Raw genomic sequence first — 25,167 nt, 5'->3', positions numbered from 1 at the left:
GGCCACCCTGGGGATGGTGCTGAGCTGCACCCATTCTGCTGAGGTGGATGGAGTGAGCCTTCCTCCTCCTCCCGGAGCATCCGCACTGCGAAATGTATTGAGCCGAGTGAAATGCATGAAAATAGCCCAACTTGAAAGCCAAGGCAGGGGTGGTGGTGGCTGAGCAGGGACTGGGGAGGGGGCATCCCAACTTTTTTTGGAGGGGTGGAGGTTTTAGCATCCTGTGGTGCTGGGGCAGGGGGTCAGTGGTTTGGCCATGTTTCTGGCCAAACTATCCAAGCTGCTTATTCAAAATTCCAGCATTATGAGGCCGCTGGAGCGCTAGGTTTTTATGGGTGCTTTGGCAGATGAAAGCGCCGTCCCGCTGCCGCCCCAGCTCTGCCGTGGACTTGCCCAGCTTGTTTTGCTGGTGCAGCCGCTGAAATAAGTTTGGGGTTGTTTTTAATGAAACCAAATTGGTGCTTAACGGGTTCAACCTCAAAGTGGGGCTTAGGGCCCCAAAAATGAGGTTTGAGATTGGCGTATTTTGGGCTCACGTGTTCACCCTTTGGTGCTCCACAGCACCCAATGCAAAGCAGGTGTGTGAGTGCCTTGTTCCTGCGAGAGCATGGACCATGTGTGATGGTGGTGACAACTGCCTGGGCTTCTCAGGGCTCTGTGGTTGAAGCCAGCAGTGGGGTAACCCGTGCGTGCAGGTCTGGAGGAGTCCAGGGTGAACTCCTGCTGTGGTTTGGGGTGGGAGGTGAGGATTGCTGGTTGCAAGGCTCCGGGTTTGTTTCTAGCTGAGGATTGCTGGTTGCAAGGCTCCGGGTTTGTTTCTAGCTGGTGTTTGCCTGCCTAGTTGGCGCATGTTTGCTCTTCCAGCAACGCCCTGCTTGAGCTTATTTGCTTTTCTTTTGTAAAGAAATGCCATGTAAAAGCCTTGGGTGTAGGAAATGTTCCTGGGTGCTCACATTGCTGGCTCTGGCAGCCCTGCTCCATCCCATGGGGATGGGGTAGCACCGGGTGCCTTCAGGATGAGCACAGCCCCTGTCCTCAAGTCCCCCTGATGCTTCCCCGGTCAGACCTACCATCCTGCCTTCCCATCTCTCCTCTGCCCACACTCCTCCCTGGCCCAAATCAACTCCCAAAAGTATGATTAGGAGATTAAATCAGCCTCTATGGCTCATTTGCTATAGCACAAGCTGTTGGCAGAGCTGTCCCAAGGCTCGCTGGTTCTGCAAGAATGATGTCTGCTCAGTCTCACCCACTGCAGGGTACAGAGTGGCTGCAAAGCCGCTGTGAGAGCCGAGGGCTCTGCCCACAAGTCACAGCCCTCATGGCTGTGGCACCACAGCACAAGGAGCAGTGGGAGCCACTGATTGCCAGCAGGTCCCTACACAAAAGACAGGACAATGCCGACAAGTGCACAGTTTGGTTTGAGGTTTATTTGGGACCCGGGAGAAAGGCAGTCTCCCACGGTGGCAGTGACGTCGCCCTGGCAAAGCCCCACGTGAATCTCCTTTGGCGAGCGGCTCGATGGCATTTTGGCTCTATCCGAGCAGCAGAAGGGCTTTTCCAGGGAGGGAGGTCCTGGCCCACCAGCTGCTCTGCTGTCTGGGCAGCCTAGGAAGGACAACAATGACCCTGACCCTAGTTTTGCCCCTTGGCTGTCTGTGTTTGTGTTTTGAGAGAGCCCAGGTTGTGGCTCCTTGCCCTCCTCTCAGCATCAAGGGAACTTTAAGACCTTCACACAGTTCCTCACCCTCGGTGCGGGGCTGTTACACACCCTGGGGGCTGGGCTGGCAATAAGGTGGGTGAAGAGCTCCGAGTTCAAAATAATCCTTCCCCCATTTCGGAGGGTTCTGTTTAACTTGGATTTCCACGGTGCTGCTGGCGCACTGGAGTGTGGTTGCTCTGCTAGATACCACCTGAGCAACCTCCTCTTTGATTCTCATCAGGTTAGAGATTACTTCTTATCCTGCAATGACATTTCATTTCAATTTTTACCTTCCCCACTGCTAAGCCTGTCTTTAACAAAGGGATCGGGTCTGAGATCCCAGCCATCATCCAGCACAGGAGGAAAAGAATTTTGATTAAGGACTTTGCGGACTTCAAGGAGACCACAGCTATCTTTGGTTCTTACACCTCCAACTCTGTCCTTTTGTTCTCCCCAGTGCATTTTTATCTCCAGTAACAGAACTGGTTCTGTGCTACAGGAAGCAGCGACTGCCTTGTAGCCTCTGCATGTGACAAATGCTAATGAAGGCTGGGGAGCGCTGATGAACCCTCCCCGAAAGGAGACAACCTAAAATCATAATGAAAAAAACCTTCAAAGAGTGAGTATCACTCTTCATCTCAGTTAAGTTTCCTTTCCTGGGACTGGCTTTCTCAGCTTCCTATTAGTGTTCCAGCAGTTCAGAGTCAGCTTTTAATTTGTAATAAGAGCGAGCAGGGGTGGGAGGCTAAAAAAAAAAAAAGCTATCATCACTCGACCTAGGAGTGCCTATCTGAAGAAAACTGATTTTCTTTCTAGTCTATTCTTCAATTAATTGTAGCATTCTCTTTCAGGTCTCATCTTTTGACTTCAACATCTAAGCATTGGGTTTCTAAGGGGCAAAAATCCTTGCTTCTAAATCCTAGGTTGCTCAAATCCCACTAGTGGGAGGCACAAATTAGAAATGGTCACGATAAAGCATTTTGGGGCCTGTTTTTAAACGGCATTTGCTAAACTTGGCTGGGAACAGCAATGCCTGTAGCCAATTAAAGCCACCTAACAAGGGTGAGGGTGTATTGCCTGCTGGGCAAAAGTGGAGAAGTTTCTTTAGCAACTCATTTTGCCACAGCAATTAGTGGCAATTCACCATTGAGGGAGGAGGGAGATTTCTTTCAAAGCAAAGTTACTTTAGAAGTTCAAAGGCCAGTCATTTCCAGAGGGGACTAAGGCTTTTCCAGGAGGGGCCAGGGTGTTTGGGGGGTTTAGCCATGCTGGAGGGGTTACATTCTTCCTTGGGACAATCCTGCGCATGGGCATCTCCCTCAGGCACTGGGGGTGCTGCCTCACGGACAGGGAAGGCAGTTGTTTAGGGAGCTGGAGCTGCATCTCAATCACTTCTGTGCCAGTTTTGTGATGAGATCTTTCCATTCTGATCTCTTCTGTGTGATGTAGGAGGGGGTGAGGAGCTGCAGCAAAGGCTCTGGCCTGCCCCTGAAGTATCCCTGGCATAGAGCCTCCGCGTTGCAGATCGTGTACATCCCACAGTCATAGCTGTTCTGCTGGGCAGGTGCCTTCTCCTCCACGAAAGTTGCTTTGCCCCCTCTTTTGCCCAAGAAGGCCTCCAGCTTCCCTGCCACTTGCTTGGCATGGACAAAGTTGCATTTACTGTGGGAATCGTAATGGGCAAAGCACTTTTTGTCCCTGAAATAAACCAGTAAGCTCCAGTGGGTGCCTCCAGCAACCTGGTTGGAGTTATCATTGATAGGCAAGAACACCAGCTTTTTGTGGAGAAGGTCCAGTGGTTGAAGGAACATGGCTATTTCTTCCTGACTAAGGGCACATTTAATGAACTGAGCCACTTCGGGGCTGATAAAACAAACCTGATCACTAAATTCTTGGAACTGCTGGTTAGCGAAGTACTCAAAAGCAAACCCAATGACATGATCGTTAAGCCAGTTTGGGGGCTCCAGCAAGGCAACGTCTGACTGCCTCAGCAAACTGTCCATGTAACTGAGAACCACCGGGTCCATCCTGCGCAAGTCGGGGCCACAGCACTCTAGGAAACTTCAAAAGCTGGAACATAAAAGGGGAAGATGAATTAAGGAATTGGATCACACCTGGGACAAGATACAGAACAACAAACACCTTGAGTTCTTTCTGAGAAAGCAGTGAGCAAAAGCCCAGGTTTCCTAGGTGAATATTTGAAGGACTGGCATTTGAACCACCTGCCAGATGAGCAGGCGGAGAACAGCTCCTCCCCTGCAGCTTGTGACGGATTGAGTTGGGCTCTTGTGCTGCCCCAGGAGTAGTGCATGGCTCTGATTAGATAAACATTTCATTGTTATGATCTTAACCTCAAAGCAAACTGATTTCAAAGCAGTTCCTGCTTGGGAACTGCAGGCACGCCTTCAGTTCTGCACTTTGTACAGAATCTAGGAGAAGTTGGTTGGTGTTTTTGTATTTCAGTGTTTCACCTGCACTGTGTCATTCGTTCTAGTTCCTTGCACCATTGGTATTCCTTAAATAACAGTCTTTTTTGGGGCTGTCTGACAAGCATACGGTCCCTTTCGCCTAGCAGATAGTGCCACAGCTCAGTGCCAGACACATGACCTGTTCCAGGAAAACCTGCTGGCCTGCCAGCACAGGAGGTAAGGCAGCAGTGATTAAGGAGAAAGAGAGCAAAACAAGATCACAAACAAAGCAGTTCCCTGCCGTGGGAATCTCTAGGACAACTCTCTACTTAGCTAGTAGAGATTTCAATAACTCAAGTACCACCAAAGCTGGATGGACTGCAAAATACCTATCATTTTTTTAATTCAGGTTTTAACTTGCCAAAAGTTTGCTCACAAAAGGAGAACGCTGTCATGGGTTTGTTGAGGAGTGAGGATCCCTGCAGGTTGCCCCTGGTGATGTCCACCTGTCAGCAGAAGTTACTGGTCATGCCAAACTCCCTTTCCAATCTTTTACTCTGTTTTCTGTCCAGGCTTCATTCTTCCCTCTTAATCTGCACCTGCTTCCATGGATAGAGGCAGGCTGCTTATCCTTTATAAGGCACCTGGAAATTCAAGTAGACTGTAGCACCTGGTTCTCCCCACCCACGTGTTTGAGGATGTACTCAAGAGACCTCAACAAGTCTTCCAGGTAAGGCTTTCTTTGGACTCCTTTCCGTTTGTCAGGTTATCCGAGTATCTGCTAATTCTTGTCTTTCTACCAGTCCTACAATTCCTTTCAGAAGCTGTTGCATTTGCTCCCTTTGTGTCCTGGGGGGATTAAAGACAGAGGTTGCAGAGCATGCTGGGAGGTGCTACTCAATAGAAGACACAAAATACTTGCTGGTACCAGACTAGGACTTAGGAGATCTTCCAAAGAGAAACTGTTGACTTAAACCCCCTATATCCACCCTGGTTTTCCTTTTGCTCTTGCATTCCCCAGCCCAGGCTCCTCAGATGCTGAAATGCACCATCAGCCCCCGGTGCGTCTCTCCTTGCCAGGACAGCGGTGATGCAGAGCTGCTTGGGCCTCACCCTTTGCTCATCTGTGCCAAAGAGAGCATGAAAACATCTCAGGATTTCTTAAAGCACCACGTGAAAACTAGTAATGGTAAGACCACTTAATATGATTCGCCATAAATAAGACATTAATTATCTGTTTAAAATACAAAAACATGTTGTTTACATGTTAAGAAGTAGATTTGTGCTTTTTATGGTGCCGTGAATCATGAAAAAAATCCTTCCTGGCCAGGTATGCATAAATTAAAAGATTTATCACTAAAAGATTTTGGCAAGGTCACATCACACCACGTGTGACAGAATGGATGAAGCATGCTGCATGTGTCATGTGTTGGAAGGAAGAGCCAAGGTAGAGTGTGTGAGGCTTGAAAATGCTAATAACTATTTTTGTATTGCTGATAGAGCTGAGACGTGCCAGGCAGCCAGAGTCACTGCAAAGGAAGGGAGCAGTCATTGTTATTTACACTGAGCCAAACACAATGGTATTTGGACACACTTCCTACATTAATGAGCTCGAACTATTTCCAAGTTTGTGGAGCAGGTCCTTTGCAACAGCCTGCAGTACAAAAACAAAACAGAAAAAATCCAAACTGAGTCCCAGCAGCTCTGCAACATGTCTGGATGCAGTCTTGCTTGAAGAGCTGTACGCCCAGCGAGCCCAGAAGTGGCCGGTTTGTGGGTTTAACAAGGTCACTGCTGAAATACTTTCTGCATGTGCCCATAAAAATCGCCAAATTTTCCTTTACTGTGTCTTGTTTCTGCTTAATCTCCTAGAGATCCGTGAAATACAGCAAATAGCTTTCCACTCAAGGCCAGATGGGATTATGGGGTACATCCTGTATTCTGTTAATTTTCCACTCTGCAGAAACATCATTTGATTTTTTTTGTTAAGGGAAAAAAATAAAAAAAAGACATTTGGTAGCTTCCTACAGTCAAGAAGGGAGAACGGTTATCACAAATGCTTAATTGCCACTAGCTACTACTTTTAATTTTATTGCCATCTGGAATTTGTGAAACTGCTTGTGAGTTCTGCAGGATGACTCACCGCAGGCAGCTTAGAGGAAAACCTTTTGTAGGCTCAGGCACCTTGCAGAGCCACTTAACGTGAGCAGCGAGGACCAAAAAAGCATAGTGGAGCTGTGAAAAGCTGTCAGAGAGGTGGTGGTGTTTGGGAGAACCTCCCTGTTAACACAGAGAAGCCAGGATGTGGATCTCAGCACCTTCAACATTAAGGAGCGTTCACATCCAGTCACAGATCCCAAGAAGCTCTGCTAAGGCAAAGCTGAGATTCGCTTCCTGAAGGCTCGGGCACACTCGATTCAGAGGTTTTAATTAAAATAGGAATAAATACCAATGCAGGCCTGGACCTTGGTTGTAGCCTGCCAACGAGAGTCTTGCTCATTCATTTTATTTGCATATTGGTAGTTGGGATTGGTGCAAACTCTGTGACCCTCAGCTTCCAGGAGGGCTGTTCACCTGCCCTGTTTGGAGCGCTAAGGTGAGAATGCCAGGGCGAGACCAAGGAGCGCCGCAACAAAAACGTCATCAAGCAAACCCCAGCAAAACCGCCCACTCTGTCTGCAGATTTGAAAGCAGTGCCGCCTTGCACCAGGAAGGCAAGAGGTCAAGTTTCTCTTGTCTCTAAGTTACAACAATTTCACAAGTGAGCTGCTGGCATTAGTGCAAATTTGATCCATAAATTGATGGGACTCCTTTGTGTCCAGGATGCAATGCAAAGCCTGAGTTTTGTAATACTTGACAAAACCCCCAAGCCTATTATTGTCACAACATTAAAGACAACTACCTCCTGCATGTAATGTTTTGCACGCTGTAGGCAGCACCTGCGAGCCAGGGAATGAAACTCCGTAGTAATGGAGTGTAAATCGGCAGTGATGGAGTAGAGAGAGCATCAATTAATGATGAATCAGATTCCTAAAGTCTATTTTAGTAAATTAAAGGCGCTAAGAACATCCAGAGTGGATATTTTAAGGTGACACACCACTAAACCCCTGCACCAAATTCAGAGAATATGGAGGCAGATTCAAAACACCAACTGAAAGACAAATTATTCAGACGTTACCGGTGAAGAGCAGGAGGGACAGAGAAGTTTTCAGCAGCTTGGCTGAGATCTTTGGAATGATCAAAAGTCTCCAGGTTTTAACCACCAGACTTTACCACCCTTTTACTGGAAGTAACTTTTAGAGACTATGTCAGCACTCTTAATAGTGGTTGTTGTTAACAGTAGCAAGATCAGACAAGGAACATCAATTTCTGTTTATCAGTGTGAGCTGGGCTGGGCTACTGGCACCAGAGTCTCTGTGCTTTTCTGTCTCCCAACAGTGTCAGAGGAGAAACTCAGGCAAAATTAAACAACTAAGTCAGTAAAGCAGCGTTCTCATCTACTCTTTTGTTAAATATAAGCAGTCTTTCTGTAGACTGTAGATTATCATTCCTGTAGAACAAGAAAACACAGCCTTTGCAGGTTCAATAGGTCTTGAGTGCCTGTAACGGCTGCATGCACAGATGATGCCCAAACCTTTTCATCCTCAACAAATTCCTCAAACCAGACGTGTGCAGCTGCCCAACACATCCAGACTCCAGCACCCGGCTTTGTTTTGCAGAGCAGTGAACTAAAAGCCAGAGAAATGACACTAAATGATACTCAATCCATTGTGTTTTACTCCCTAGGATGGGGTTGGCCAAAGCATTCAGTTTAACATGAAAAAATCCAGTGGCCAGAGGATGGGTAAGGCACCAAGGCTCTCCCAGCGGGAACGACGGGAAACCCCGGGAAACCCCTCGCTCAGTCCACGTTAATGACATTCGACCAGACGTGGAAGGAGCGCATTCACCTGTCTTGAGAGAGAGCTTGTTCGTGAGAGCAGTGGGAAGAGCTGGGGGCGAATGGCATTGTCCAGGAGCCTTAAGGAACTCGGCCAGGAGAAGGGATGCGCTCAGCGGGACGGAAAGAGGTCCCCGGGCTCTCCCGGGGCTGACGATGGGCCGGGCAGCCCGGGGACCACTCGCTTGTCTGGAAAGAAACGGGATTACAGGGAGGGGAGGAGAGGGGCTCGCCGGGCCGGGTCAGAGCCGGGAGGGAGCAAGGCCCGTCCAGGCCCAACCGGTAACCGCGCTCCCCAAGAACCTCCCGGACAGCCTCGACTCCTCACGCCGCCCACGTTTAACCATTTTTAGCCGTTTTCCCCTCACTCCAAGCCCCGTGGCTCACAGGGGCAGCCTGGTCACCCCCCCGGTCCCCACGCTCACCTCACGCCTCATCGCCCGTTCGCCGGGCCGGCCGGGCTCGTTGCTGCGCGCTGCCGTAAAGCTGGCAGCGCCGCGTCGTAACGCTCCACTGGCTGGTGGTGGTGGGGGATGCCTGGGCGCGAGCCGAGGGGCGGGGAGGTGGGCGGAGCGTGAGTGGAAGGGCGTGGCCTGAACAAACGGGCAGCGGTGGTGGGCGTGATATGAGCAAAGAGGCGTGGCCTGATCGTGAGGGGCGTGGCTTGAACAGACGGGGCGTTGTAGTGGGCGTGGCCACGCGCAACAGCCCTTGGGGGCGTGGCCGGGCGCGCGCCCGCCCCCTCCTCCTCCCCGGGCGGCGGCGGCGGGAGGGCGCGGGCAGTCGGGCAGCGCTCGGGCGGCGGCACCGGCGCCCGTTCTTCTTCTCTCCCTCCCTCTCTCCGTTTCCCGGTACTCACGCAGCAGCGCCCGGCGGGGCCCCCTCGGCGACAGCAGCAGCAGCAGCAGCAGCGGGGGATGCGCCGCGCCCCGACACCCAGGTGAGCGGCGGGAGCTTTTGTTGGGCGGGCGAGCGAGCCCCTACGGTGCCCTGTGCGCCGTGTCGGTGGCTCGGGAGGGAGAGGAAAGCGCAGCCCTGGAGGGGAGCTTTCGCCTCCGTTGGCCGTGCCCCCGGCTGCAGCCCCGACGCCGCGGCGATGGGCGCCGGCAACGCCGGGCGGAGCCGCTCCCACCCGTCCCCGACAGGCAGCCCGGGGGGTTTCACACAGGTTTTTTTTTTTTAGCTCCGCAGCTCGTTCCCCGGCACGTTCGTTTCTTTACGGGAACGCGGATGCTCCTAAGGTTGAGCCAGTCGATATTCCTTTCTGGAATTTTCCTAAATGTAGCCGAAATGGCCTTTTTTTTTTTTTTTTTTTTAATCCCTCCCCCCCCAAACCCCTGCGCTGTGCCTCGTGCCGGGACCTGCCGTGAGTTCGGAGCTGGGCGTTTTGCCGCCCTTGTGCTCGTACATCGGCTTCTTCCTCCTCCTCCGTTTACGTTTCCATATCCTGGCATCAAGCTGAGATTAATAAAAGTCGGGAGCGTGAGCTCAGCAGAAATCGCGGCTCCATCCTCGCCGCAGCGCGGTCGCTGCCCAGCGGCGGGGGGAGAGAACCGCGCGGCAGGGCTGGCTCGGGGATAAATCCCCTGAAGATTGGGGATCAGGTGGGGGAATGGGGTTCTGGCTGGCGTTTTCCTGCCTCTGGTCCCTGCGATGCGCTTAGGAAATGACAGGAGGGTCTTCTGTCTCCGGAGTAGACGTGCGTGGACCTGGTGGTGATGCTCTGAATGCTTAAGCGCGACCTTAACCATGGAAGTGGTGAAAGTGATGCTGTAAATGCTTTAGTGGCATTATACCATGAACGTGGCGGTGATGCTGTGAATGCTTTAGTGTCATCATACCATGGACGTGGTGGCGATGGTGTGAATGCTTAAACGCAGCCTTATCGTGGATGTGGTGGTGATGCTGCGAATGCTTAAGCTCAACCTTACCGTGGCCGTGGTGGCGATTCTGTGAATTCTTAAGCACGACATGACCGTGGATGTGGTGGCGATTTTGTAAATACTTAAGGGTGGTCTTACCATGGCCGTGGTGGCGATGCTGTGAATGTTGAAGCACAGCCTTACCATGGATGTGGTGGCGATGCTGTGAATGTTTAAGCACAGCCTTACCATGGATGTGGTGGTGATGCTGTGAATGTTTAAGCACAGCCTTACCGTGGATGTGGTGGTGATGCTGTGAATGCTTAAGGGTGACCTCATCATGGACGTGTTGGCGATGGTGTGAATGCTTAAACGCAGCCTTGCTATGGACGTGGTGGCGATGCTGTGAATGCTTAAGGGTGATCTTAACCGTGGATGTGGTGATGTGAATGCTTAAGCACAACCTTACCATGGCCATGGTGGTGATGCTGTGAATGCTTAAGCACGACCTTACCGTGGATGTGGTGGCGCACGGATGTGGTGGCGATTCTGTGAACGCTTAAGCCGTGGATGTGGTGGTGAGTCTATGAATGCTTAAGCACAGCCTTAACATGGACATGGTGGCAATGGTGTGAATGTTTAATGCGTATCATGGACGTGGTGGTGATATTGTGGATGCATAAATGTGACCTTATTGAGCTGAGCTTCCACATCCTCATCAGCCAACTCCAGCTGGGTTCGGAGAGGCTGTGTTGTTGAAAAGCATCTTCTCGTCAGCCCCTTGTCCTGCGGTCATGTGATAGCCATGATTTCCTCTATGTTTTTGAGTAAATGGATCCCTCTCGGGGGCTTTTCCAAATCTTTTTAATGTTTCTAAATTAAATGGAGAGGATTTTCGTAGAATCATAGAGTCATGGAATGGTTTAAGTTGAAAGGGAACTCAAAGCCCATCCAGTTCCAACCCCCTGCCATGGGCAGGGACACCTCCCACTGGATCAGGGGGCTCAAAGCCTCATCCAGCCTGGCCTTGAACACCTCCAGGGATGAGGCAGCCGTGACTGTCTGGGCCACACCAGAGGCTGGTGCCTCACCAGTGTCACAAGAAAACATTTCTTCCTGATATCTCATCTTGTTCCGCTTCATCCTGTCCCTGCACTCCCTGAGCAAGAGCCCCTCCCCAGCTTTCCTGGAGCTGCTTTTAGTACTGGAAGGCTGCTATATGGTCTCCCCAGAGCCTTCTCTTCCCCAGGCTGAGCAAGCCCAGCTCTCTCAGCTGTACTCATATCATCTTTGTGGCCTCTTCTGGACTCGCTCTAACAGATCCGTGTCTTTACTGAGTTGAGGACTCCAGAACTTCTTTGCATTTTCCGTTATGACGTCTCTCCAAGCCCTTAGTCTCACTCCTGGCCATGATTTTTCATCCCCAAGACTGTTTTGGAAGCTGTCGCTCCAGCTGCTGATGGTAGGGAAGGTAATACCATAGCCCTGGCACATGACGAAGGAACTTTTTTTTCCTGGGCTATGGATGATGATGCGACTTTATAAATATTTATTTATTTAATGCAATCAATATGTAAACTGGGGTAGCTTTGGGTATGTATCATCATCCATTGGAAGGCCTGCAGTCCATCCGTGGTGCCTCCAAAACACCTGAAAAAAGGATTATTTAAATACCCTGATTCTCTTTATTTTTAAAAAATGTATTGATGTATCGTCTCAGCTTTGCAGAGTGCGCCTCAGAGTTACTCTGTGCATGCACAGCTCAGGTGACAGTTTATATAAAGTTCACATCTTTACCCTTTTTAAAGTTTGGGTTTTTTTTGGTGAGAAAGCTGCATTTTAAGATTCAAAGGTATCGAATGGCCAGCATGACATCTGTTGTTGCGATAGCCTTTACAAACACTGACACTTGCGTATGCCACCTAAAACTTGGACTAGCAAATCTTTAGGATCCTTTCCCAGGAAAATCTAACCATCTATTTATGCCTAAATAATTTTTATCTCTGATGTTCGTGGTGATTGTAGCGAGTGTTGATCACATTTGCAAGAAAACCTCTGCGAATGTGACACACGCGAGGTCAGGTGCTTGGAAATTTGGCCCGATTTGAGGTGGGGCTGTCCTAGAAATCCTGATTGCCCATGTACACTGCTTGATTTCTAGAAGGACTACATCCAGCTCCGGATGGAGGAATGGATCACTCCTCTGCACTGCCTGCGAGTCAACAGGGGGAGTGCTGGGAGCACAGGGATGGTGCTGGTCCCTCCGCTGGTTTTGCAGCTTGGCACCACCAGGCAGCTGGTGAGGAAGGCCAGGGTTCACCACTGCATCCTGGGGATCGCGCGTGGCATGTGGTCCTGAAACCTGAAATACCTCCAGGCTAGCAAAATTGTGAGCAGCTGTGATCTGAGAGTTTCTAAAGCTGTTTAGGTGCACGTAGCATGGCCATCTTCTTCCAAATACTAGTTCTTGCCCCAAAGCATGCAGTTTCTGAATGTAATTCCTTTAAAAATACACTTATTAGGGCAAAACCAAAGTTGTTGAGCCACTTGAAGTGTCTTAGCTGGTCAGACTTTTCTTGCGTCCCTTTTGGTTTATAAATAAAATGGGATTGCACTCCCACTTGTACATGAACTACTGAAGAAGTATGAAGGCACCGAGTGCCTGGGAAGAGCTGCCGCTGCCAGGAAGGGGTTCTGTCGGGTTTAACTGGGCTCTTCTGCTGTCATGTTGCTCTGAGGCTGAAGTCATGTTCCTGCTGTAGTTTACGAAGCTCCCAGCCTGTCCTAGGGGCTCGCTCCCCAAGATGGGCTGGGGGCAGGTTTTGGTTTTAGAAGGTGGGGTTTTTTTTTGTGTTGAGGTTTAAAAGAACATCTCATTTTCTCAGGCTTGGGTCCTGCGTGCCTGTGTTTGCTTCACTTCCTTTTGAGTGAACGGGTTTCTCTCTTCTCCAAAAAGTAAACATGAGCATAAATATTTAAAGATTCGCAGCTTAAGTTTGCAAATATGAGAGTTTCTCTAGCATTCCTTTGGACAAAAGCAGTGTCATCAGAGATTTTGGTTGTCTGAGCAGTTCCTTGCTCTGGGAAGAAGTGCGTTAATTGTTTGGGCTTCCTGCTGCAAGAGTTTTATGCTGTGTTTTCAAGTTAGATGGCTGGTATTGTCACCGAGCTTTGGCAAGGTTTCTTACTGAACTGTGAGGATGAGATGTTGCTGGTGGGTCTGCAGGTCATCAGAAGTGAGATTATTTTTATCGTCCTTTATTTTTCTTTACACAGGCCAAATTTTTCCATAGGCTTTGGGTGTATGTGTGAAGGCACAGGTGTTCAGGATTGAAAATGTATAAACCAAGCATGTGAAACTCTTGCCAGGTAATGGATAATAACAGGAAAAAGGGGAAATGGAATAGTCTTCATTTTTGCTATGTGACTCTAGCATTAAATCTTCCTACTACGTTTGGCAGGTTGAATGCCATGGCGTGATGTACACCTCCCTTCTGTGACTGCAGTGATATCTTAACTTCTCTATCTTGGCAATTAAGCTTCAGCTTGTCTTTTGCCTGAAGAGGTGGTGGTTGCTCCATCCCTGGAGATGTTCAAGGCCAGGTTGGATGGGACCTGGAGCAACTGGATCCAGTGGGAGGTGTCCCTGCCCATGGCAGAGTGGTGGAGCTGGATGGGCTTTGAGGTTCCTTCCAACCCAAACCATTCTATGATTCTATGACAAACTCTATGACCACATATAGAACAGTGATTTTTCAAATTGAACTCATTTTTGCATGCGTTTCTAAAATATTCTTAAGAGTTACGGCTTTATGGCATTGTGCTAGCATGTTTTTTTCCTGTGGGGAGGAATCCTATTACAGGTGCCTATGGAAAAGTTTTATAGGTGAATTGACAGCTGCGTGTCTTTTTATTTTATCAGAATCCTCGTGATTTTAATGCTACCCAGTTGTGTTCTAGTTTTTTTTTTTTTTTTTTTCCTTTGCATCACAGTCCTCTGATGGAGGACCATAGCATCACTTAGGTCAGAAGCCATCTTGGGAGGTCACTCTGTACAAAATCCTGCTTTGAGCAAGATTGGCTGTGAGGTGGGACTGATTTCCTTGCACTTTTAAATGTCTCATGTCGGTGGTCTTGCACCTGTGGTTTTCAGGTTGCAAGAAGAGCAGCGGAGGAGAGTGTTTTGGGCTGTATTGGGTGGAAGATGTCCACGGAGCATAAGCTTATACGTGTTCCATATCAGTCCTTAAGAGTGGAAAGCCCATGGTGCGCTGAGGAATGCCCCAGATACAAGCTGGTGTGCACTTGGACCCTTCAAGCTATGACTCTCCATCGTCTACCTGGAACGTTGATAGGGTCCACTTGTTTGCATCCTCTTGCTGTTGATGTGAGATAAACACGTAGGGAAGCTCAGCCAGCTGCATCTCATCCAACCTCTCATGGCATCCAAGCTCTTGTCTCGCACAGCTGCTGAGTTATGAAAGCTATAAAGGTTACAAAGCTGCTTCTTTTGCAGCTACGTGCCTGACTTAAAGCAAGCTGCAGGCATGGCTCTGCCATGGTTATTCTCCTTCTCTCCATTGCGTTCTGGTGTGCTTCTAAAAGGTCTCCTTCAGATCTCAGAGAAGGTTTATGAAATCCCTGTGGGTGTTGAAGGTTGCTCAGAACAGGCTGGTTGCTCTGAAGTCATCTGCATTGAGGGGAAGGCTGGATCAGGCCCTTTCAGCCCTGGCATCTTCTGTGCTTCAAACCAGGTGCTCTGGTTCTCTTAGAGAAATCATCCCTCAGCTGCTCCTCATCAGGCTTCTTATATGGACCCTTCCCCAGCTTGGTTCCCCTTCTCTGGACACGCTCCAGCCCCTCAGTGTCTTTCCTGTACTGAGGGCCCCAAAACTGAACCCAGGATTCGAAGTGGGAACTCACCAGCGCTGATCCTACAACTTGTAGGAGTTACTCCAAATTCCTTTTAGGACCAATGAGGAATAGAGCAGTGAGTACAGTAGTGGACGAAAAATGTGTTTTATAATACACAAATGGTGATGCACAAAAATCCTGTATTTGTTGTGAAATAGGCTGCTATAAAATATTTCTGCTTTTTCATAGTTAATTGTCTATTTCAGACCAAACTGAGCCTACTGGCTACGTAAATACTGATTCTTAGGCTGCTGCTTCAGCTGCCATCTCTATTGGTGTAACAGTGGCAAAAATATGTGGGTTTCTATATCAAATTTGAATCTTACTTGTTGGTCTCTCCACCTTGAATCTCTTCTGGTATACCACAAAATGACCTTGAGTCAGTGGTAGAGGTCTTCCTTCTTTGGCTACACATTCACTCTCTGCTTTTGTCCACCAAACCCTGCTGGTTCTTAATCAGAATTATTATGACTGTCTTCTATTATTTGTAAAGCGTGACCTTTAGAAAGGTATATGGTAACGGATAGGATGTATCATGGTTGAGCATTGATGAAATTGGAGTGTCTTATCCATATGGATGTATCTTTGAAAAACCTGAGCTTTAAAACCAACCCAAACTGTGAATGTTTTTGACAGACCACCAAGAATTCCCTTATTGTGTTCAGCTTCTACAGGGTTGGTTTTGAGGGATGAACTTAAAACAAGTTAACTGAAAATATTTACTTTAGGACACTTTTGTAACTACTGGCTTTTCATACTTTATGTAAATACGTAGACTGAAATAGAATTATCCAAAATGTTGACATTTTTACTTTTGCAGTACTTGTCTAAGAACTGTTATGTTGATTTGTGGTTGCTGAATGCATAGGACAACCTCCCCTGGGAGAAAATAGTAAATGATTTAATTGTTAAGGAATGTGGTCCCATTAGGCAAAAATTAAATAAATAATGACACGCAGTAGACCATTAGAAACGTAGCCCTTGATTAAAATTATGTCAACCAACTAACTAAGATTTCAGAAGAAGTCTTTTTGGAAGTGGGAAGTGATGTTGGTAAATAACTCCTCTGGGGGTTTCTTCGAGCAATACAAATGCAGGAGAGCCGTCCGTGCTCCGTCATTCACTAATGGTGCAGTAAGTGAGGGATAATGTGGGATTTGTCGCTGCTAGTGGTGGTGAGCGCGGCTGAACAACTCCTACTCAAAGAGGAACTTGCACAGACATTGCTTAAAAGCAGAGCCACTGTTTCTTCAGCTTCTTTGCATCAGCAAATGAGGGTAACAGCCCTGCATGGGGAAGGTGTTGCTGGGATGGGTGCAGCGGGCAGGTGGCGTTTAGGCCACCGGAGCCAGACAGAATGTCTTGGTGAGCAACAAGGGCATGTGCGCTGCCTTCATCCATCACAGCCGGACCGTTGCACAAACACCCGGTGCAGGCAGGCACTTGCGTTTCATGTCAGAAGAGCAGACACGCTCACTGCGGGCATCGCCTTGGATAATCTTATCCGTAGGCACTTCACCGTGCCTGGAAGGTAAGGGAGGAGATAGGAAGACAAAGCGGAGCAGAGGTCAGTTTTCAGGTGCCTGCAGCAGATAAGGAAGAATCTTAAGACTATTTCTGAACTATGAACAGAATGAAGTAAGGAACCGAGGGGTCTGAAGGTATGATTTCATGCACACAAAAATCCTTCTTCTGCTCGCTGTGTAACCTTTTTCACCTCTAGTGATTGCCGTGCGCATCCTGACTTGTCAAAGTATGGAACGCATTTCAAAGTGTGGTTGCGCTACTCCAAATACATCGCTCATTTCATAGCCATCTGCAGTGATTTGATTAAGGAATTCATTAGCATTAATAATTATAAACAGTAATCTTTCCTCTTATAAGGGTGAAATGGTACTTCTAAGGAATGCATCGCCAAGGAAGATGATTGAGTGGCAATGGTCCATCGCTTGTCCTACCATGTTTGCTACCACTCTTTGGAAGAGACATGGACGTAGGTGCATTGTTTCAGGCTCAAATCCATTTTTAATTATAAGAGGGAGCTACATCTCCATTTAAATGGATTGTTTCAGAATTCAACTCTACTGTGTCTTCTGTTGCTATTGCTCTTCCTCTGTTTATGTGATTTAAATACTGAACAGCCATCACTATTTGGCTGCAGTGAGCAATACAATAAATATGACGGAAAAACAATAATGAAAATAAATAAAGCACCTTCAGTGGATGAGGAAGGAAAATGAAACTGAGAAAAATATGAGCACCAAAGCCCCCATCTGTGGCACTGAGAATTCATCTTCCCACCTAGAGTTCTTTAGTGGAAAGAAATAAGATCTGAAACCAAAGGGAATAAAAACCCCTGCCTGCATATTTTCTTGTATTTTGTTCTTGTTGAGGAAGGTGCGACTCTTGCCCACAGTGCTCACTGGCTGGGTGTTTAACAGCGCTGGGGTTTCCTCCTCTGGTTTTCTTCTCTGCGGTGCAGCTGTCCTGAATGCTGCCTTCCTTTCTGTTTTGTCTGGGAAGATGTGAAACTTGAGGAGTAAAGGCTGATGAGAAGTTTTTTTTGCAGTTGCTGGCGTCTCGTGAATGGCCCTGCTGCGAGATCTCGTGTTGTAAAGATGAACGGTGTTCAACTGCTTGCAGAACATGCTTAAAAACACAGTATAAAAGTAGCTCAAAACACAATATAAAAGTAGCTCAGTGTTGGTATTCGTGACTTGGGCTGTCTGGAGGGGGGGATTGCAATCTTGTCTCTTGCTCTGTGTTTATTTTTAGTAAAAATCCTTCAGAGACTATGTCTTCTTTCACACTCACACACGCTCACACACAAATTTGAAATGTAAACCCGCAGACTTGGATTTAAAACGTTTTAGATGCAGTTTTTCTATTTATAGGTTATTTTTGCACGAGCGTGGACTGTCCTCTGCACCAAGAAAAGTGGTTCCTTCCTGTAGGACTGGATCAGCTTTCTCTTGTGCTGTGTAGGTTTTCTGGGAGCGTTAATCTACATACTTTTCTTTCAGGTATGCTCTTTAAGTGGTGGAGGGGATAAGTATGCAAAAAACGTGAACAATTTTCCTTAGGTGAAGGATGGTTACAGGTTCAGGTGCTGCTGTTTGGTGAGGCTCCTGCCAGCTGCTGGGTAGTGTTCTAAATGTATAAATGTTGAAATTCCTGATCATTATGGAAGTATGTGTATTTGTGTGCTTTGGGGAGCTGGAGCTCTGAAATGCCAGGATAAGCTCTGGGGAGACCGTAGAGCAGCTTCCAGTACTGAAAGGGGCTCCAGGAAAGCTGGAGAGGGGCTCTGGATCAGGGAGGGCAGGGACAGGATGAGGGGGAACAGTTTTCAGCTGAAAGGGGGGAGATTGAAATGAGATCTTGCAAAGAAATGTTCTCCTGTGAGGGTGGGAGGCCCTGGCCCAGGTTGCCCAGAGCAGTGGTGGCTGCCCCATCCCTGGAGGGGTCCAAGGCCAGGTTGGATGGGGCTTGGAGCGACCTGATCCAGTGGGAGGTGTCCCTGCCCATGGCAGGGGGTTGGGACTGGATGGGCTTTGAGGTGCCTTCCAAACCCCAAACCATTTTATGCTTTTATGATATTTAGTGAATGGTTGCTGATGGATTTGAAGAAGAGAACTTCAGTCTCAGCTAATAATGCTAACTTAATCATCAGAAAAAGCAACCGTTTCGGTTTCTAAGCTCGATGCAACAGAAGAGCTTTGTAGGGTGCAAAATAATTGTAAAGCTGTGAAGCGAAGTGTGAAAGTTGAGCAGAAATTGGTGAGTTAGGGACTGGGTGCACACCCGTATTGTGCTTTGTAGACCTTGAGGTGCTTCTCCTGGTGGGCACCTTCTTCAGGAACAGCCTTTTGAGATGAGTGCTCTTGGAACTTAAGATGAAAGAAATTAAATGGAAGGAAACAAAGCTCAAAACAAATAAGAAAAACTCTGCTCTGGTTTAATTTTGGATCCCTGAGTTAGGCTGTGCTAACATCCTTCTGTGAAGACCAATACACAAGATGCTCTGGTGGCATGGAGGGTGTGGATCAGACCACGTTGGACCTGCAGGCATTGAGATCACCCCGTGTATTTTTGTTGGTGTTGGTGAGGACTAATGCTTCGTTTTTCACCTTCCTGTGCTTAGCAGCCCTGCAGATCAGACCCAAACTGCTTTTCAGGGGTTTTAGTAGATTTTTTTTTTTTATTGCTGGTTTTTAGTGTTTGGTTTTTTTTTGTTTTGTTTTTCTTTACTTTTTTCCCCCAAGTTCTTAAAAGTAACCTACACCTGGTAGGAATCGTCACCTTTTGTGGAGGCAAGGAGGAAAGTAAACTTTCTTGGTGGCATTTGCTTGCTGATAAGACTATTATTTTAATGCATTTTCTTTCCTCATTCTCTTCATGCCTTCTCGTTTCTCAAGGAACAAGGTGTGGGTCCTTCTTGGTGCCTCAGTGCAGCGCTGAGTTACCGTCTGCTTTTTTTGTGTGTGCTGAGATGTGCAGCAGTGCCAGGGCACGGTAGGTGAATTCACCATGGGCAGCTGCGCAGTTGGATATTATTTAGAGGCAAACAAGCATTTTTCTCATGTTACAAAGCACATCAAATAGGCCAGTGCTGCAGGTGACATTTCCATTTGGGTTAGCTGCATCGTTCATTGTAACGTGCCTCACAGGGGTGAATACACGTTTTTTTCTTGCTTTCTTAATTTTATTTTTCTCCTGAAGCAGTTAATGCTGCAGTAAGTGTTGATTTGGGGGCAAAAACTATGCGAGGCAACTGCTGCGGTCTACAGGGTGTGGCTTGGAAAGGTCTTGTTTCTTGATTCCCTCTGCTAGGCTGAGCTGGGAAGGGCTAATTATAGAGACAAACCGGGGAAGGAAGAGAACGGGTCAATTAGAGCATCTAGCACAGCTTCCTTTAAATTAGTGGTTGGGCTGGATAGATAAAAAAACCCCGAAACACAATAAGAGGCATGGAGTGAGATTTCAAATGCTCTGGTGCGGAGCAAGGTCGGCAGCTATAGCAGATGTTTTGCACTTTAGGTTTGATTTAAGTAGAGAATACGTTGAATTATTATTTCTATTCCCAGAATTGCCAACCTAAACTGAAAAGACAAAGGAGATATTACTGCTACTTTTCCTATTTAATATGTTTTTAAATAGCAATAGATTGTGAGAGTGAGTGGAACAAAGAAATGCCTTGCCTTCGACCATTGAGTGAAATGGATTTTCTGTGAAAAAGAATATGTGTGATAATTGAGAGTCTCGAGTGATAAAGATGTTGTATTTTCCTAAAACGACTACTTTGCCTCTACATCATATATAAATGTAAAGTAAAACAATTTTGGGGGCGTTTTATCTCGAGTTGGAGAGCAAACTGACACAAAACTTTTTTCTTGAGGCTCTATTAGGGGTTTAAAAGTTTTTTGGTTTTTTTTTTTTTCTAGATTTGTGTATGAACTAACTCAGATTAGAGCACATGATGTTTAAAGAGATGATGTAGGAAAGATACGAGCTCTTGGCTTGTAGCTCTGCCGGTGTGGGAAGCAGCAAACCCTGATGCCAGCTGGAACTCATGCACATTGGTGAAAAAGAAGCTTTTACAGTGATTTTGTCATATAATCCTTTCAGTCCCCTAGCACCCCCTTGTCTCAGTTTTTCTCCTTTTGGGAAGAAAGCCTTGGTTGGCAATCCCTCTCCATTTCTGCCCTGTCTTTTTGCTTCTCCTTTGCTGGCCCTGCTGTCTAGCAGCATGCAGTTACCAGGAACTGCCGTGCAGGACCAGAGATGGCAGAGCAGGAAGAAAAATCCCTAATTTCATCTGTGCTTCTCAATCCAGATCGGCAAGTTCCTTCTGCCGGTGGTGTGACTCATCTCGGGCTTCCTTGCTGGAGGCCACTTCTGGCAGGGCATCAAAGGAGCAGCCTGTGCTTTCAAACCAGAGCTGAACCGGGACCTTCGTTGAGTAAAGGCTGTTTTTCTGGTCCCAGGATCTCTCGTGGCGTGGAAGCTGGTGAGATGTGCCCAGATTTTAAGGGAATTAATGATAAACTCAATTAATTAATCCTGAGGGTGAGAAGGGTTTCTTCTTGCCACTTTGAGTGAGACGCATGCTTGTCCAGAGGTTTTTGCCCAGCTGGGGATGGGTTGGAAAGAGCCCTTAGGCATCAATGATACAATCAGTAGAACAGTTTTTTCACCTTTTTGTTTCTTCTGTAGAGCTGATACATAGGGTTATCGTGTGTCAGTTAGGAAATTGTTTGGCTAGGAAGTGATATTTTAGTTCTGTGTTTCCTGAGGATATAGGTAGAGGTGTGCTTTGCTCCGGGTTGTGATGCCCGCAGGGTCTCCTGCTCTCCTTTCCTTCATTCTCCTGGTAAACTAACAATGTGAATGCTTCTCTCTCGTTTTTGGTTAAATCAAGTTGGCTTTAAACCTTTGAAAGAGTAGGTTTTTTGAAAAGCTGCTTTATTCAGAGCAAGGATTTTGAGCAGTTCCACCGGGAGGAGCTTAGGATGATGCTGCCAGCATGGGGAGGACATCAATCTGCAGGATATGTCACCATTGACTTAATGCAAGAACCTCCGTGTGAGCTCTGCTTTTGTTTAGGGGATGTTTTTTTTGAGCTGAAATGCATTGTCAATGTTTTGTAGGTTTCTAATATGATTCCATAAATGGTTTACAGTATTATATAGTATTTGAGAAGGCTCCGGGGAGACCTTAGAGCAGCCTTCCATTACTGAAAGGGGCTCCAGGAAAGCCGGGGAGGGATCTTGATCAGGGAGTGCAGGGATAGGGTGAGGAGCAACAGTTTTCTGCTGAAAGAGGAGAGCTTGAGATGAGATCTTAGGAAGAAATGTTTTCCTGTGAGGGTGGGGACAGTCCTCACCCAGCTTACCCAGAGCAGCGGTGGCTGCCCCATCGCTGTAGGTGTCCAAGGCCAGGTTGGATGGGGCTTGGAGCAACCTGATCCAGTGGGAGGTGTTGTTAAGAGGGGGTTGGAACTGGATGAGCTTTAAGGTCCAACCCAACTGCAGCAACCCAAACAATTCTATGATTTTCAGACGTGTTCTGTTTGTTTATTGTATTGTCTGTGTGCCCTGCTTACAGCCCCAGGTCTCTTGTAGAAGTTGCAAATGACTTCACTTGAGATAGATCCGTAGGGTCTACCAAGGAGCGCAACAAAAACTGATGGGTTAGTGGTGGGTCTGGCAGAGTTGCAGCGTAGGCTGTGGGATATTCCTGTTTGGTGGGTGTCTTGTAAGGGAAAGAAAAGATTGAGAGCATATGAAAAGGATGAATGCATTTTTAGAGGCAGCTTCTTTCAAGTGTGTGAAGGGAGAGTCTCGGGGAAACCGTGAAAGTGGTGGCTTTGTTTTTTTCTTCATGTATTGGAAACGGAGATGGGCATCCTGAGCTGGCAGCGGAGGCAGCCTCTTGATAGCGATCTTAAGTTATGCTCGAGGAAGAGCCTTAGAGGAACAGGTTAAAAATGCAAAGTTAATTCAGTAGGGATGCATTAGGATGCGAGAGAAGACCTATGTGGTTGTGTAAAGCTAATGACTTACGCTGCAGCGTCCTGGCAGGTTTGGGCAGGGTAGGATTGCCTTTCCCTGGTCGGAGGAAGGCTGCTCTGCTGAATGGGAGAAATGCCTTAGAAGGGAACTTTACCTTTATATGTCTGTCTCTGTGTCGGATTTGGCTCCCTCAATTTTTATTTAGACAGTGACATTTTAAATACTGTGTCACTCTGGGTCCTCTTTTCCTGCTTCATCACAAACATATTTTTTTCCTTTGTCCACTTTCTTATTTCATGTGCATGACAGAGTCCATGGAACTGTTTGGGTTTTCATATCACTTCTTATTCTCTGTCTTTATCGTGCAATCCCTGCAGTTTTGGAGGGCTGCTATGATACTTATCAGTCTATTTAAGCAATTTTTCTTATTTTTTTCAACTGCTCTTGATGCATAGGTCCGTGCATTCCCTCCTTTCACAACATTTTGTGATTTAGGACATTTTAAAACCAAGTTTCCTACTTTTTTTTTTTGCAGAGTCATCAGAGCGTCACATTTTTGTTTCGGTTTGTTTCCCTCAGAGTGTCACATTCTGCTCGTCTCATCTCTCAATCAGCACAACTGCTGATAAATAAGCAAGTGAAATTTCACTGCATTGCTCAGTTTTTTTGGTTTTTTTTTGCTATTCAGGTTTTGACTTTACCCTTCAATTTGCAAGATGCTCAGTGTATCTCACAACTAAGTTGCCTGTATTTCTAGTTAAGATTTTAGATGTCACTTATAGGTAGTTACCTGTGAAAACTCTACCCGAGCATGGAAAGTAGCTTTCTGTAGGCAAGTGGCTGAAGAAGGTAATTATTCTTTAGGTCTATGTTAATGCTTTTAGTAGTCTTCTGTAATTTTGCATTGATTGAGATTTCTGATCTTGTTTAGTGCTGCAAACAGTTTTTTCCCCCCTCCTACAGTATGCTTGGCTTTGTCAAGATGTTATACCAAGCTTTAATTTTCTCTGTTTCCTATGATTCTCGGTTAACCCTCTTTTCAGGAAGTCAGTGGCTTCCTGCACACTATTTGTAGTCACTGTTGGCCGAGAGAAAAGCGAGGTGATGTCTATGGAATGAAATATGATGAAGCGTTTGGGAAGATTAGTTCGGAGGTACCAGGATGTGCTTTTTCCTTTGTTTAAGGCATTGTCGAGGTGAAAACCTGCAGCAGCGGTGCTTGCGTTAATCATATTTACGGGTGTTTGAAGAATATCTGATGCTATTGTCTATTCATTCATATGTGAAATCTAATCTCTGCTTGAGTTAGCCTTTGTAATAATGCTTCTGCTTGATAAGTGAGTAGACAAATAGTCAGGGCATTGCCACCAAGGGCTTTGTCCTCCACTGAGATAAAGTAGTTGAGCTTGAATGTAGGTTATTTATGCACAGAAAGCAAACTTATCAGCATTCCTGAATGACCCCTGTGACAGGGAGCGGGCACTCCTATCCCCGAGCAAAGCTAGATTTAGCTAGATGGCTTCTTCACTCTCACAGAAATAAAATATCTTCCCGTTTTTCCACGTGGATGGTATTTCTGGTACTGCCTACAGTATGCATGCAGAAAATGCATAAAGAATCTGGTGTCCGTGGGCAGGTCCTGCGTCAGCCCAGGGCTTCCAGCACCGTGGCTGGAATATGTGCAGCCTGTTCCCTCAGCGCCTACGCGGTCCGGCGACCTGTTGAGGAGGAGGGAGGGTGGCCGTGGGGGCCAGGAGCACATTGTTGCTGTTGCAAGTAAAACTACTTGTCTTGTCCCAAGTGGAGAGAGTGGGATCCTGAGGGTCGAGCATCTTCTGCTGTGGAACGTAATGAGTGAGGAGAGCTGCATGGAGCCTCAAAGCTTGAGAATTGGTATTGGTGTCAGATGATGGCTCACGTGATGGGGCTGATGGCTGTTATTTATTGACTCCTCTTCAGGCTTGGAAAGCGTAGGCACAAGGGAAGATAAAAATCATGTTAAGTGAGGTCCTTCTAAAGTAGCTATGGCAGTTGTGACATTAATTTTTTTGGCTTTTTAGGGAAGGAAAGTGGGAAGAGATAAATCGCTACCAGAGATGATCCTGCAGCTGATAATAGAGGTAGCACTAGGGTAGAGATGGCAGGCGTTGCAGACAGAGGAGGCTTCTTCCTTTCCTTGTGGAAAATCCTTGTAGCTTTATGTTACAGGGGAATCCTTTACAAAATAAAACAAGGTGAGCTCTTGGAGGGCACCCCCTTGTTAACTCTTGGAAAGCACAGCAGTGCCCAGGAAATGGCCATGCTCAAGATGAAGCTTAAAAACACTTCAAAGTTCTTCATCATGTTACAGGAGATCAAGTGAACTACTCTCATTTCGTCATCGATCTGTCTTGGCTTTATGTTTCTCCTAATGCCACTGTTTGGTAGCTTTCATATTCATCTGATTTAATTGTTCTTTGTGTAGGCGTATGATGGTGCTTTGCTTTGCTCTGGTTGTGATGCAAAGGGACCTGCAAAACCTTGGGGAGATAAGGAGGTGCCAAAAGAGATGGATATGTAAGGTAGCAGACTCTGTAGATTGACAAAATTAGTAACCAGATCAGCACTTCGGAGTCAAGTTGTGTGATATGCAAAGGAGTCAACTTGGATAATTTTGGTGGAGGTCATTAAAAATTCAATTTGAGTGGAACATAAAATGTCCGTATATTAATTTTGAATGCTTATGTGTGTCCAGGTCTTGCTTGGTTTTCTTCTCACTCATGCTCATGCAGACGTTTGCCAGAAGAACCCATGGGACTAAGATTTCCTAACATATTCTGCTTGCTCTATG

General features: G+C 47.0%; 2 protein-coding genes across 9 annotated transcripts in view; one reads left to right on the top strand and one right to left on the bottom strand.

The window, feature by feature from the left end:
- Positions 1-20: 20 nt before the first annotated feature.
- SENP8 (SUMO peptidase family member, NEDD8 specific) lies at positions 21-8,609 on the bottom strand. Its single transcript, XM_009567621.2, has 2 exons — positions 8,473-8,609; positions 21-3,769 (listed from the first exon to the last, which is right to left on the bottom strand). The coding sequence occupies exon 2, from the start codon at positions 3,724-3,726 to the stop codon at positions 3,088-3,090; it is 639 nt and encodes a 212-aa protein (XP_009565916.1). The 5' UTR covers positions 3,727-3,769; positions 8,473-8,609; the 3' UTR covers positions 21-3,087.
- Positions 8,610-8,801: 192 nt separating this feature from the next.
- Positions 8,802-25,167, top strand: part of MYO9A (myosin IXA) — a 163,264-nt gene continuing 146,898 nt past the window's right edge. For all 8 annotated transcript variants that reach the window (XM_054078252.1, XM_054078255.1, XM_054078253.1 and 5 more), the window contains exon 1: positions 8,802-8,987. The gene's annotated coding sequence lies outside the window, so the exon portion shown is untranslated. The remainder of the gene's footprint in view (positions 8,988-25,167) is intronic.

The sequence above is a fragment of the Cuculus canorus genome, chromosome 12 (assembly GCF_017976375.1).
Source record: "Cuculus canorus isolate bCucCan1 chromosome 12, bCucCan1.pri, whole genome shotgun sequence".
Classification (NCBI taxonomy): domain Eukaryota; kingdom Metazoa; phylum Chordata; class Aves; order Cuculiformes; family Cuculidae; genus Cuculus; species Cuculus canorus.
This window is presented reverse-complemented; position numbering and strand designations above follow the sequence as displayed.

What these genes read in the sequence shown, in the direction of transcription:
- SENP8 (XM_009567621.2), bottom strand. Translation starts at nt 3,726, where the DNA reads ATGGACCCGGTGGTTCTCAGTTACATGGACAGTTTGCTGAGGCAGTCA.